The sequence below is a fragment of the Canis lupus genome, chromosome 12 (assembly GCF_011100685.1).
Source record: "Canis lupus familiaris isolate Mischka breed German Shepherd chromosome 12, alternate assembly UU_Cfam_GSD_1.0, whole genome shotgun sequence".
NCBI lineage: Eukaryota > Metazoa > Chordata > Mammalia > Carnivora > Canidae > Canis > Canis lupus.
Genome location: NC_049233.1, coordinates 1,644,334 through 1,658,957, shown reverse-complemented (window position 1 = coordinate 1,658,957; position 14,624 = coordinate 1,644,334). Strand labels below are relative to the sequence as shown.

Below are 14,624 nucleotides of genomic sequence, written 5' to 3'. Positions count from 1 at the left end.
TTTTTTTAAGACTCAACTGATTAGTCGATGGTGGGGAGAGGCGGGCCTTGGGAACCGTCTCATGGTTGGGGGGCGGGAGGGAAAGATGGCGGAACTGATGCTCCTCAGCGAGATCGCGGACCCGACACGTTTTTTCACCGACAACTTGCTGAGCCCGGAGGACTGGGGTCTGCGGAGTGAGGCCTCGGGGAGGGAGGGGGGTTGTGTCCTGCTGTGATCCTGAGGCACGCAGGGAGGAAGCGGAGGGCTACGGAAGAAGGCCGGGCGAACAGAGACTCCATCACCCGCAGGAGGGCGGAGCGGGGCGCCCGTCGTGCTCTGGGGGGATGCGGGAGTTGGGGACGACCTCTGTTCCCTGCGGAAAAGTCGGGGTGTTCCGGGGTGGGGGAAGGAGGGACCGAAGTTCCTTGGCGGCATCAGGTTTCAAGTGGGCGGGCGGTAGGTCTGGCTGAGCCGAGCCAATGAGGGGCCAGCCCGGGGCTGTGCGGCTGTGCGGCTCCGCAGCCTGGGCCACCGGGCGACCCTTGACGCTCTGTGTCCCTCGCAGACAGCACCTTGTACACCGGCCTGGATGATGTGGCGGAGGAGCAGACGCAGCTCTTCCGTTGCCCAGAGCAGGATGTCCCGGTATCGCGCCCCCATCCTTGTCTTTCTAACCAGTGGCGGGTGGGATTGCCCCCGAACCAGGACTCTGCCCCAGGCCGGAGCTCTTGGAGCCATTGCCTTCTTCACATTCCCGCCGTTTAATGCTCCCCTTTATTCAGTTTGGCAGCAGCTCCCTGGACGTGGGGATGGATGTCAGTCCCCCTGAACCACCTTGGGACCCCCTGCCTATCTTCCCAGGTAAGATATCCTCTGTGACTCGCTCATCCTTCCAAAACCCTCGCTTTCCACTGTTTCCCAGGAACCGCGGGACTCCCTGTATCCTCACACCTCCTCTTCATAAGTCCTGTGCACTCCTCTCTCCTTAGGGCCCTTATATGTGTTCCCCTTTGCCCTGATGGAGGGGATCCTCACCGCCTTGTCTTTGGACACTTTTTGGACTCCTCAGACTCAACTTCCTGTTTATTCCCCAACTTTTCTTCCAGATCTTCAGGTGAAGTCTGAGCCATCCTCCCCCTGCTCCTCTTCCTCCCTCAGCTCCGAATCATCCCATCTTTCCACTGAGCCCTCCAGCCAGGTGAGAGCCATCTGACACCTTCTCCTGTTTGTGGCAGAGACTGAGTTCCATTCCCTTCGCCCCATAGGTGCTGAGAGACTATTTTCCGTGCTACAGGTCATGGAGTAGTGGTGGTGCCTTCAGATTTCTTTAATGTCTTTTTTTTTTACATGTCTCTGCAGTGGTTGTCTAGAAGTGAAGATGGAGTCTTTTTATTTATTTTTTAAAAATTGTATTTATTTATTCATGAGAGACTCAGAGAGAGAGACAGAGACACAGGCAGAGGGAGAAGCAGACTCCATGCAGGGAGCCCGATGTGGGACTCAATTCCCTGTCTCCAGGATCGCGCCCTGAGCCGAAGGGCGGCCCTAAACTGCTGAGCCACCTGGGCTGCCGGGAGTCTTTTTAATATACAGTTATGTGCCAGCCGTGGTGGGGCTGGGAAGAAGAGAGTTGTTAACTGCTGAGGAGTCTAGAATTGCTCTTGCCCAAGTTGTTCACTTTAAGACAATATTTGAAATAATGAGACTTCATCGACCATCCCAGAATAAAATAGAGAAAACAGGGGACCAGAGACAGCTCAGGGAGATGCTCAGCACCATTCAAAGCAGAATATCAAATATTTAGTAAGCTGTGAAGCTTTTGTTCTTGGTCTTGCTCTCAACTCTTGTTTTCTTCTTTGTCTCCTTCCCTCTCACTCTCACCTAGGCCCTTGGTGTAGGGGAGGTGCTAGTTGTGAAGACAGAATCCTTGGCACCCCCACTCTGCCTCCTAGGAGATGATCCAACATCCCCATTTGAAACCGTGCAGATCAATGTGGGTCCCACCTCTGATGATCCCTCAGGTAATAACAGCCTACCACCACCCCCAGGCTTTCCCAAGGCAGAGAGAGAGAGAGAGAGAGAGTGAGGGTGTGTGTGTGTGTGTGTGTGTGTGTATGGGGGAGGGATGCAGGACACAGAGGAAAAGGCGGGGAGAGGAAATGGTAGATGACCAAAGGCCGGGAAGGGGAGGGAGAGTTTTAGGAAACCACAGCAAAAACTGCACTGAAGAGATGGGAATAGTTTTCCTTTCTTTTTCTCATCCCTAGTATCCTATTGTGTGATTTAACTTCCTATTGCTTTGCATTTAAAAAAAAATAAAAAAGTATGGATAGATTAGGGAATTTTATGTTATTCTTTCCTCCTGGTGTTTTATTATAAAGTTTTTCAAACTTACAAAAGAGCTGAAATACCATATACCCAACTCCTAGGTTCTACAATGAACATTATTTGTGCTACTTTTAAGTATTACCAAGTTCATTTCCTCTTACCAATTTACACGTAAACATTTTTTAAAAAGATTTTTAATTTATTTATTCATGAGAGACACAGAGAGAGGCAGAGACATAGGCAGAGGGAGAAGCAGGCTCCCTGCAGGGAGCCCAATGTGGGACTCCATCCAAGGACCCGGGATCACACCCTGAGCCAAAGGCAGATGCTTAACTGCTGAGCCACCCAGGTGTCCCTACAGTAAGCATTTACTGAGCACCTACTCCATGCCACATACTGGACAGGGTGCTAGGGGTGCAAAGACGAAGATATGAGCACCACACTGACCCAAGAATCCTATAGTGTGGTGGGAGGGAAAAGACACATGCCAGTTGCTGAAGGTGTGGGAATTCCAGGATAGACATCATAGGGTGCCACGAAAGCTCATAAGGGGCAGCTCACCTGATGGGGGCTGGATCAGGGATGTGTTTCTGGAGGCAGGGTTTCCCGAGCCGAGTTTTGAAAGACATATAGAAATTAGCCAGAAGATGAATAGATGAATATGGAGATTCGTGTGTGTGTGTGTGTGTGTGTGTGTGTGTGTTGTGTGTGAGTCTAGGGAACTTGGATCCTGTGAGAGTGGATGTGGGGAGGGAGTGGGAAATGGCAAGAAGTTGCAGAGGCTGCAGGGCCAGGTGGGAACCCTGCTAAGGGACTCTTAGCTTTTATCCTGTGGACATTTGGGAGCCTCTGAAGAATCAAGCAGGAGAGCAATGTGATTAGAAAGGTGACTCTGGTGGCAAGTAGAGGGAATGGAACATGGAAAGGCAGGACTGAATGCATTTAATCAAGTAGGATATGTGGATGCCAAAAAGAAACAGAAAGAATAAAGTAGAATGGATGAATTGCAGTGACTTCTTGCATAGGATTTGAAGAAGATGCCTGGGTTTCTTGCCAGGGCAGATAGGTATGGTAAGAGCAAGAGCTCCCCAGTCAGGGACGATGATGAATTCAGTGCTGGACATGTTGAGTGTGGCTTGCAAAGTGGCTTCAGGGTTTCCTGTCACTGCCTCTCTTTGGTTGAACTCCAACCAGAAGCTATAGGGCAAGGGAGCCCAGTGATTCAGTCCATTCATGTTTTCCTCTCTGGCCTCAGAGCGATGCTGGGAAGGATACAGAGTGGGCCCAGAGAGACAAACAGACCATATCCACGTATTATTAAAAGTTACAAAGAGAATAAACAAGATGAGGATTGAAAACCTTTTCACAGCAAATTGATTGTTGGTGACTTTAAGGAGTTAGATTCTCTGCTAAACAAATTAGGTCTCTTGAGGGCCTGTGCTTCACCCATCACTTTGATAGACAGGAAGCATCAGACATAATCCTTGCTTTTGGAGAGTCTCGTGAGGGTCATAACACATGCTTAATAATCAAATAGTGGTCACCTCTGAGGAGGGATCTGGGTGGCTGGTGGACAAGGAAGGGAAGAAGATCTGTTTCACTGAATTACCCTTGGTCCTTTGGGGTTTTATATCATATGCTTGTGCTAACTATTCACAAATGGAAGTTGAAATTTTAATATAGCAGTCTTAGGAATTATATAATTAAGAATATAAATGAGTGGTATGGACCAAAGGTAGTGGCAGACTGTTGACCTTGGAGCTGAATCTGGCCCTTGGATGAGTTTTATTTTGCCCATGTGGGGTGATCACTGTGCCTCACAGGTGGATTTAACAGAGGCCAGGAAGGCTCAGAGGACTGAGTCTTTGCGATTTGGGGCCTGGGAGGCTGACAGAGTAGAGAGGGAATTTGTGTGAAGGGACAGGCAGTGAGCCCCGAGGTGGGGTATGAGAAAGGAAATGATCAGCAGGCATCTCAGGGAGTGGGAATCAGAACATAGGGGAGCAGTCAAGGGTAGAAATGCAGACTTAGCTGTTGTCAGCATAAAGACTCATAATGGCTTTAGGAGCCAGGGAAAAAGATGGGAAAGTCCTGGGTCAGAAGGTGAGAAGAGAGCCAGCAAGTCAGCAGCCCATGGCTCTAGCTCCTTCTAGATTGTATGCCTACGGCCAGCTTTATTTTTCTGGTACAAAAGAGAAAGGACCATGTCTTCTATCCCCTCTCTTAATTCTCTTCTGTAGTGTTTATCTGATATCCAGCATTTTGTCTCCTATCATCCGATAGATATCCAGACCAAGATAGAACCTGTCTCTCCGTCCTCCTCCATCAACTCTGAGGCTTCCCTGCTTTCAGCAGAGTCCCCCAGTCAGGTGAGCATCAACTGTTTTTTTCTGTCTCATATTCTGGTGAGTTCCTTCTGACTCTCAGAAGTATGAAAGCATTCTTTTTCAGCTCCTTCTCCTTGACATTCCTCCTGACTCACATATCTTCTGGAATGCCCAACACAGGCTTTTATAAGAGAAGAGGTACTGGAAGTGAAGACGGAGTCACTGTCACCTCAAGGGTGTCTCCTGCAGGATGTCCTAGGCCCCCCACTTGGAGGTGTCCAGATCAGCATGGGCCCATCCTCCGATGGCTCCTTAGGTAATAGGGCCTCCTGACACCTTGGGATCCCTGGCAAGATGCCTTGAGTCTGACATTCCTTCCTTCCTTCCTTTCCCCTTCCATCAGGCAAAGCCCTGCCCACCCGGAAGCCACCCTTGCAGCCCAAACCTGTGGTGATAACCACCGTCCCAATGCCACCCAGAGCTGTGCCCCCCAGCACCACCATCCTGTTGCAGCCCCTTGTCCAGCCACCCCCAGGTACTGAAGAAGGAGAGAAGGAGCCGGGCTGGATTGACTTTCTTGGCGAGCTCATAGCCATTGAGGCTCCCAACCTTTGGGTCCTCAGGTGGGGGTGTGTATACTATAACTCCACCTGACCTACAGGTCTCACTTCCCCCTAATCATTTGCCCCAGTGTCCCCAGTTGTCCTCATCCAAGGTGCTATTCGGGTCCAGCCTGAGGGGCCAGCCCCCGCTGCTCCAAGGCCTGAGAGGAAGAGCATTGTTCCAGCTCCTATGCCTGGGAACTCCTGCCCACCTGAAGTGGATGTAAGTATTGGGGAGGAGGGGGCTAAGGCTAGTAATAGGAAGGGAGGAGGGAAGTCTGTCATGGGAAAGAGAATTGTGGATTGAGGAAGGAACAAAAAAGAAGTGAACACATAAAATGATCCTGAAGGTCAAGTGGATAACAGCTTATATTTGCATGTCAACATCAAATCTGTATAATTTACTGACACCATTCCAGGATAACAGCTTATATTTGCATGTCAACATCAAATCTGTATAATTTTAGGATCCTTACTTAGTTTTGCTATCACTGCAGGCAGAGAAATGGAATGGTGTCAGTAAATCTAAGGCAGTGGTTGTGACTGTGGCGGTAGTTAGTAGAGGGAGGCTCCTAACAGAAAACCAGGTAAAGTGTTCTTTAATTATAGCAAAGTTAAGCTGTGGGCCCTTAAAAAGAATTGAGAGGAAGGAAGACACCCCGCCCCCCAACCAGGGAAAGGAACGGAGTTTCCACCAGGAGCTAGGATGGAGGAAGTTCTTCCTACAGTCTGACTTCTCCCAGCTCTGAGGAACAGGAAAGATGGAGTGGTGAGAGAAGGGCTCTTCCTTGAAATGTTTTAGCAGAGAGGGATGGCCCTTCTCCAGCCAAGTAGGTAGAGGACAGGAAGGCAGGAGAGTGGCCAGTGTGAGCAGTGGCTGATCAGTCCCTGAAGTTGGGAGATATGGTTCCCCTCTCCCACCCATCTGTCGTTCCTTTCTTTGACTGTTCGACCGTCCGACCGTCTGGGGACCCTAGGCAAAGCTGCTGAAGCGGCAGCAGCGAATGATCAAGAACCGGGAGTCAGCCTGCCAGTCCAGGAGGAAGAAGAAAGAGTATTTGCAGGGGCTGGAGGCCCGGCTGCAGGCGGTGTTGGCGGACAACCAGCAGCTCCGCCGGGAGAATGCTGCCCTCCGGCGGCGACTGGAGGCCCTGCTGGCAGAGGTAAGACCGGTCAACCTTGGGGGGCCAATGGGAATACCTGCTCCTTTGGGCTGACTTATGCCTCTCTCTCTCTCTCTCTCTCTCTCTCTCTCTCTCTCTCTGCCCTTTCTCTGCACCTTAGAACAGCGAGCTCAAGTTAGGTTCTGGAAACAGGAAGGTGGTCTGCATCATGGTCTTCCTTCTCTTCATTGCCTTCAACTTTGGACCTGTCAGGTGAGACCTTCCCCACCCACCCCCAAGCTTCAGGGTGAAGGCCACCCTCACCACTGCCTGCCGGCATGCATTGGCATAGTGCCTTTCATCCTGCTTACACACAGACAGTGCTGGTGTCCTTAGCACCAGTGATGCATCCAGCCAGTCCCTTCTCATTCCATCATTTTTCTCAAGTGGTAGGTCCTCACCTGGAGCAGATAGTGCTAATAATATTGGTGAAAATAGTCACTTTTAAAGCGCTTACCGAGTTCTCATGCTTCCTGGCTTTAGGGGGTAGGGATAGTTCTCATTCCCATCTTACATGTGAAGAGATTCACTCTTGTGGAGTAGACTGGAACCCACATGGGCTGTCTGCAGAGCCTAGGATCTTAAGCAGGCCCCTTGATAAAGCCAGAACCCCTCACTCTCCGTCCTTCCTTATCCCCAGCATCAGTGAGCCTCCTCCAGCTCCTCTGTCTCCTCGGATGAGCAGAGAGGAACCTCAGCCCCGGAGACACTTGCTAGAGTTCTCAACACAAGAGCCAGTTGAGGGAGTGGAACCCCTTAGGGGTTCTTCCCTGGGCCCTGAGGAGCTCCATCCCAGCCCACCAGGCCGACCAGGTTTCAGGTGAGGAGAGGGCCCTCTCCCTTTTGGGAAGTACACTTTGCCAAGTGTATCTTCTCCCCAAAAGTTACCTTTTCTTTTTGAGGGGAGCCAGAGTTCTCTTGCCATCATTGCCTGTTCTGCTGGTCAAGGGGTGCTGGTCAGCCTCTGGTCATTTCCCCCTTCCTGCCTCACTCCAGGAACCTGACAGCCTTCCCCGGGGGTGCCAAGGAGCTGCTCCTGAGAGACCTGGACCAGCTCTTCCTCTCCTCTGACTGTCGGCACTTCAACCGGACCGAGTCTCTGAGGTGCGGTTGCCAGCTGAGGCACATCCTCTCTGGCCTGGCTGTCCTGCTGTGCTAAAGCACCAGTTCTCCCTGCCCTCTCTTCTTCCTGCTGCTTGCGGGCAGGGAAGATGGGAGCCTTGGCCTCTGCTTCCTTAGGCTTGCTGATGAGCTGAGCGGCTGGGTCCAGCGCCACCAGAGAGGACGGCGGAAGATCCCCCAGAGGGCCCAGGAGAGACAGGTAGGAGGGGGCTAGGGCTGGTTCCAGGAAGGCCCACTGGAAGACTAGATGTCTTAGGGATTTTGAGTTAGCATCTCTTTGTGGAGGTTTGAGGGATCATTTGGGGTGAGTGGAGGGGTGAGGTGACATCAGCTTCCAGGGGCCGTCTCTCTTTCCCTTTGCCTTCACCCTCTTCACATCCTTAGATACTTCTCCTTCCAGAAGTCTCAGCTACGGAAGAAGTCACCTCCAGTTAAGGCAGTCCCCACCCAGTCCCTGGTGCCCCCAGAGAGGTGAGTGTATGGGGGTGCTTGTCTGTTATTAAGGGAGGTTTCACTCTCAAGAGCTAAACCAAAAAAAAAAAAAAGCTAAACCCCCAGAATCTGTCCTGTGCCCATTGTCATTGCCATCAGTGGCATTGTGCCTTCCTCATCCGTTGGGGGCTCTTTTCCTTTTCTCCCTCATCCTCTCCCACCTTCCCCAGTGGGACCTGAGCATTGGGCTTAGTTCCTCCCAAATCCTGTTTCTCCACTTGGCTAGGGACTTTGTGGGCCAACTGCAGCTGTATCGCCACCCAGACCGTTCACAGCCAGAGTTCCTGGATGCAATTGACCGACGAGAGGACACCTTTTATGTTGTGTCTTTCCGAAGGGTGAGTTCCTCCCCTGCCCCATCCCTGTCACCCTGGGTTCTCCAGCAGTCTATCTTGAGGCTGAGGCTCTAGAGTAGGATGGAGGAACCTGTCCACATCTTTGCCTCCAGCCTCCTGGCCTGGCCCTTCTGTCTCCCAGGACCACTTGCTGCTTCCTGCCATCAGCCACAATAAGACGTCTCGGCCCAAGATGTCCCTGGTGATGCCTGCCATGGCTCCCAATGGTAATTCTCTCCTTGCCGGGGCTGGGGAGGGCTGAAATTGAGGAGGTGAAGGTTCTGCTAGGAAGGTCCAGCATGAGGAGCTAAGGGGGAAATGGAGAGAGGAGTGGGCCATTTCAAAGAGAGACTAGACTCCTGGATGAGAAGCGGGGAAATGGGTGGAGAGGAAGACAGAGTGCAGGAGGCAAGAGTGTAGGCCATCTGTTGGTGAGGGCCTTGAGTAGGTGTGGGCAGAGGAGGTGGGCTGGGAACTGCCAGATTCTCACCTCCTGTTTTCTCTTGATGTCCTCTCCCCTACGATCTCCCTCATATGTGTTCTCTGTGATTTATCCACGTCATCTTCTTTTCTCACCCCTCTCCTCTCCCTGTACCAACTCCATCCCTGCCGTCTCCTTGACCTGTGGATGTGGATCTGCCTCCTCACCATTGCCCCTCCATCCCTGTCTGCCTCTACCTTTCTCCTCTGTTTGCCTGCCCTTCTGCTCTTTCTTAACTCTCTCCTTCTCACAGAGACCCTGTCAGGCCAGGGGGCCCCAGGGGACTATGAGGAGATGATGCAGATCGAATGTGAGGTCATGGACACCAGGGTGATTCACATCAAGACCTCCACAGTGCCCCCCTCGCTCCGAAAACAGCCGTCCTCGACCCCGGGCAATGCTACAGGTGGCCCCTTGCCAGCTTCTGCAGCTGGCCAGGCCCACCAGGCCTCCCACCAGCCCTTCTACCTCAATCACCCCTGACCTTTGCAACTTACACTGACTTAGAGCTGGTTGTGTGTTGGGCGGGGGGGGGGGGGGGCGCAACCCAGTGTGGCTTTCCTAAGTTCTCAGATCCCCGGGCTTGGGGCAATTGGTAAAGGGAAGACAGGGTGTGGGGTTAAGCACTTATTTGGAGATGAGGCAGTTCACCTCTCTTCTTACCCCTTTTTAGAATATAGACTCCTCTAATTTCTCTGAACCCCTAATTCCTGCTTCTTTCTTCGAGGGTATTGAGTGAGACTAAGTTTTGGGATGGGTGGACTCCTACACACTCTTCATTCTTTTGTTTCTCTATTTGAGGGGTGGGGGTGGAGGTGGGAATTTAGTCCCCAGGAGGGACAAGGGACATTTTTACATTTTGGAGCTAGTTACTGGGAGTAAAGGATGGGTGGTAGTGGGAGATCAGGTTTATGTATATGTACAATCTTCTTTTTTATTATTAAATAAACAACTTGGAGGGAGTTGAAGGAATGGTGGCTGCCTTCCTGGCTCATGATGGAGAATTTGGGGGAAATTGGCTTCTGTAGGGCCAGTACATCAGAGAATCAAGCACTGAAGACGTAGCCGACTCAGGGGTGGAGTGGGTATGGGATCCCAGACCTCATGTCATCCCCTTGTCCCCACCCCTACAACACTGGGGTATGTCTGTCTAGCCAGGGGATGAGGGTGGGATGTCTCATGGCGTGACAGCCTTGAGGATACAGATCCCTGGAATGTGTCTGAGTAAACAGGAAGGACAGTGGGCCCCACACCCTGTCTTCCCTTTACCAAAGCCTGGGCCCCCTGCATTCTAGCAGGTTCTCCCTCCCTCCCCTTGATTTCCAGGACGAGCAGCTTGAACAAACAGCAGAGCTGGGGCCAGAGGGCTGCAAGCCAGAAAGGAGGGGCCACACTGGAGATGGGGGTGGTGTTTGGAGGGAAGGGGGATGTTAAGGAGCATCTTCTCAGCCCCAAACTGGAGGACACTGAGACTTGAGAGCCTAGTTGAAAGAAAAGGATGAGAACGGATCTGGCAGGAAAGGCTGTGGTTCTAATTAGGAGGAAGGGGGACAGGACAGAGGGTGAGGGGCCAAATCTCACTCCACCTGGGGGGATCCTGTCAGTGGCTTCTGTCCAGCAGCACCTCTGGCCTGGCCCTGCAGGAGTGTCCTGGGTCAGCTAGAGGGTGTGGGCTGGGCCTGGGCTCAATGCCCAGATGACAGGGGCCACCCAGGCCTTGAGCCCAGGCCTAAAGGAGGAGGGGAGAAACTCACGTGTCCAGCCAGGCTCCCCCACTTCCCATTACTGTGTTTGGGGTGGAAACACTGAGTAACTATGGCAACCTGGAACTAGGGCTCCCAGGAACTAGGCGCCTCCTCCCTCTGGAGGAGCCCAGCCCTGGCTTCTGGGCCTTCCTGTCCTTGCGTCCCTTGAGCCTCATCCAGGCAGTGAGTGCAAGGACAGGGATTTGTGAAGCAGATCGCCTGAATTTGATTCCCTGCTTTACCTTTCATCCATGGATGTCCTTGATATGTAACTTACACAGTCTGGGCCTTAGTTTCCTCATCAGTAGCATGGAATACTCCTGCCTACTCCTCAGGGATGGTGTGAGGATGAACGATGTCACTAAAGGCACACCTGTCCCTTGTCCCTCACACCTGTCTCTCTGCATTTACATTGCCCCTTTCTCCTCTGTTCTACTCCTACCCCAACTGGGTGCATCACCGTCCTATCGTCCCATCATCCCATGGTGACATCGCTCCTGACCGCAGCACAGGGATGTTCCCAAGTGCTGGCATCTCGGACTGGGGGCCCTGGGGTGGGGCCTGCTGCACCTCTGACTGAGTGGCAGGGGACACCTGGCACTTTGCTGTGAGCTGGCACAGTCGGCTGACTGCTGGCTGAGTTATGGGGTGGCAGAAGGCTCAGGAGGGGCGTGGAGGGAGGGAGGAGGGCTGGGAAGGGGAAGGCAGGTGAGTCTCTGGCTGTGGCTGCCACCCACCAGGCCCACGTGTAGCCCAGGTCACTAGGCCACCTCAGCACAGGGCTGCTGTCCGCTCCTGTACCCCCAGGCTCACCCAGTCTTTCTCTGGATCCAGCCTTTTGTTCCTCTTATCATCCCTGACCCATTGCCTCTGCCTCTTTGCTCTGGATTCCTCTCTGCCTCTCCTTGCCCTCACCCAGCCAGGAGTCCTCACTTCCTCTATTCAACCTCACCTCTTCTTTTGGACTCTAGTCTCCATTCCTCCTTCCTTGTTTCCTCACTCCTTTTTGTATTTTGCCCTTCCTCCCTGCTGCTTCACTCTTTTCTGTTCCTTCTGTTCTTCCATCCTCCTACTGCTGACTCTGTGCTCTGGCTTCTCCCCTCCTCATGCCACCCCCTCCCTAGTTCTCTTCACACCCCTTTGTCCACTTCTCTTCTCCCCAACTGCTGCTTTGGCCCTCCCCCACCCTTCCCCTCTTCAATCCCCCGTCCTCTTCCCAGCTGTAGGGGCCAGGACTGGAGAGCCTAATGTTTGCCTCATCGTTCTGCTATGGCTTCTGGATACAGCACATCTGGATTCCAGGGCCCAGATGTGTGGTTGCCACAGCAACCTCAGTCCCTCTGGTAAATATAGGCGCCCACCCGCCCCAGAGCAGAGAACAAAACAATTGTGTGACTTTCTTTTGTCACGAGATAGAAATGTCCTCCCTCCTCCCTTCTCCCCACACCCGTGTCTCCCGGCAGAGGAGGTCCTAAGGGTCCAAAGCCTGCCTTCTGTGGCTCTGTTGTCCCTTCCCAGCCCCGGGCTCTTGGTTCTTTCCCATGTCCTGTGTCAGGCCGTCTCTTCTCTCTGAGCCCCTTGCCCCACTATCTCCTCAATAGTGGAACATTGAGTCTCCTGGCTTAGACTTGGTGATTTTTTCTTACTGAATCTGTGTAATAACTGGATGCAGAAAAGAGTTTCAAAAATCCAGATTTTCTGCCCTGAGTCTTCTATCTTTCCATGGCTCTTCCTGGGGGAGGGGAGAGAATACAAGCTTGGGAATTGGAAAACCCGGGTGGAGGCCCACTTTCACCCTTGGCAAGTCCCGTGGACAGGTCACCTGACCTCTGCCGTCCTCCATTTCCTCAGCCACAAGGCCAGATGAATCCAAGGCCTGTGCTGTGCTGCAGAGTGTTTTGTCAATGGGAGCCCGGTACAACTGCCTTGTCCCCCTCCCTAGGACTGCTCCCTTGGCCCGCAGCCCCTGGCCTCTCCTCGCTCGCTGTCTGCACCTGCAGGGTCTTGCCCTTGATTGCCCTCCTTGCCTTCCCTCTGTACCTTTTATCCCTCATCCTCCTGAGGTCAGGACAGGAGCAAAGATGGAAGCCCAGAGACGAGACCCTGGACTGAGGATTCTGAGATCAGCCAGAGCACGTGGACAGCTGTCAACAGCTCCGACCTTTCTCCCCACTGCCTGAAACACCTTCGTGAAGGCGCCTGGCTCTGACAATTAGGCCTCCCTGCCTCCACGCCTAGGGCTCCTACCAGACTCCCTTTCCCCATCCTTCGCACCCAGTCCTCTCACAATTCCTTAGTTTTTTTTTTTTAAAGGTTTTATTTTATTTTTTTTTAAGATTTTATTTATTTATTCATAGACACAGAGAGAGGCAGGCTCCATGCAGGGAGCCCGATGTGGGACTCGATCCCGGGTCTCCAGGATCACACCCCAGGCTGCAGGTGGCGCCAAACCGCTGCGCCACCAGGGCTGCCCTCACAATTCCTTAGTGACAAGCATTTATTAGGCACCTGTGCTATGCAAGGTCTGGTACTTCCCCAACAAGATGCAAACATATGTGAGATGAGAGCTCCTCCAAGAGCCTAAATCCAGGGGCTAAGTCAAATTGTAGACCATGATGACTTCAGAACCTGGAATTCTGTCTGTTGAGCTTCCAGTGGCTTCCTCAGATGCCTTGTAACCCTGTGCAATCCCCCTCTGTTCTCTGAGACTGTGGTGTCCCATTTGCCACTTGCCATGGGCTTCCAAAACACCCCGTGACCGTTCTTTGAGCTCTCACGTATCCAGGGTCTTCTGGCCACTCCTTGGGCCAAGTATACTCATGGTGACCATACTTAGTAAATAATAAGACCAAGATTAATGCATAGGGCAAACAGTGGCTATGACCATGGGACAGAATTACTGAAACCTGGGGATATAAGGGAAAATCCATCCTCTGTGCAGTCTGCTCTCGCCAAGTAATCCTGTTTCAGACCCTCCCTCACCCTTTCATGTGCTCCCCTGGCCCCCAGCCCCCCAGATCAGAGGGAAATTGTTACCTACTCCAGGCTCTGGAGGCTTTGGGCCAAGGCACAGGAAGGAAGCTGAGCCCAGTTCCGTCCAAGATGCTGACTTCATCCTCCCCATCAAAGCCAGGAAAAAAACAGCCACACACACATACAGACACACGGGGACACCCATGCGAGGGTCTGTGCAAGCTTTTGCCCTCAGCCAGAGGTCACTGACTGGGCATGTGGCAGCCACATGTGCCAGTGTGCTTTGACCCAGGATCAACACACCCTGCAACCAGGGGGATCCAATCTAGGGTGCAGACCCCTATGCTCCAACCCAAGTGACAGACTCAGACACACAAAGGCTTCTTCAGGTCCCTTTCACCCATCACCTATGACTGGACCAGTCTATTCCCCAATGGTGAGGTTGGTAGTGGGGTAGCAAGAACTCTCCTTGTGAAACCTGGGGCAGGGATGCCTCAGCCTGGATACTTCTCTTCAGTGGCAAAAGTCTCTTTAGCCCCTGGTCAAGACAGTGAGCACAAAGGAAAATGGGGCCACACAGGGATATTTCTGCTGTCCTGTCTTCTAGTGTCAGTCATCTTGCCTCTGCCTGAGGTCAAAGTGCTTTCCTCTCCCAGCTCCCAGCTCTCCTTACCCCCGCTTCTGCTCCCCTGCCGCACCTTTCAGCCTTCCACTGACTTAGCCCAGCTATTCACAGGCCCACCCCCACATCTGCCTCCTGCCTCTAGCTCTGGCTCCATCCCTAAACCTCTCTCCTAAACCTCCTGCCTAAGTTTTCGGCTCCTCTTCCCTGTCTCCCCTGAACCCCAACCTCCTTCCCAAGTCTTCTACATCCTGGTGCTGAGCCAAACCCTTGATTGGCCGGTACCCAAGCCTCCTCATCTGCCATTTCTCTAGAATTTGCTGAGGTGAGAGAATGAAAAGGGGGCAGTGATCCCAAGCTGAAAACAGGTAGTGGACTAAACAGAACAGAGGGGGAGAGGCAGTACAGGGACAGGGCAAGTAGAAAAGATAGAAGAGATGAGGCTGAGGTGG

The 14,624-nt window shown here is 52.6% G+C and overlaps 1 protein-coding gene and 1 long non-coding RNA gene across 4 annotated transcripts; one reads left to right on the top strand and one right to left on the bottom strand.

Annotated features, from left to right (window-relative positions):
• The first annotated feature begins 7 nt into the window (after positions 1-7).
• On the top strand, positions 8-9,800 carry ATF6B (activating transcription factor 6 beta). 3 transcript variants are annotated; one of them, XM_038553605.1, is made up of 18 exons: positions 8-167; positions 548-627; positions 765-843; positions 1,089-1,180; positions 1,868-2,003; positions 4,594-4,679; positions 4,818-4,953; positions 5,041-5,172; positions 5,329-5,462; positions 6,217-6,402; positions 6,524-6,615; positions 7,043-7,222; positions 7,399-7,506; positions 7,642-7,723; positions 7,925-7,995; positions 8,243-8,354; positions 8,494-8,578; positions 9,086-9,800. In XM_038553605.1, the coding sequence occupies exons 1-18, from the start codon at positions 62-64 to the stop codon at positions 9,313-9,315; spliced, it is 2,127 nt and encodes a 708-aa protein (XP_038409533.1). In that variant the 5' UTR covers positions 8-61; the 3' UTR covers positions 9,316-9,800. The 3 variants fall into 3 exon arrangements, with proteins under 3 accessions (XP_038409533.1, XP_038409534.1, XP_038409532.1); XM_038553606.1 differs by having other exon boundaries at positions 25-176; positions 8,465-8,578; positions 9,086-9,224; XM_038553604.1 differs by having other exon boundaries at positions 26-176.
• Positions 4,777-11,672, bottom strand: LOC119874141. Its single transcript, XR_005367544.1, has 3 exons — positions 10,587-11,672; positions 10,419-10,469; positions 4,777-8,658 (listed from the first exon to the last, which is right to left on the bottom strand). It is a non-coding gene; the product is annotated as an uncharacterized LOC119874141 (long non-coding RNA).
• Positions 11,673-14,624: the final 2,952 nt, after the last annotated feature.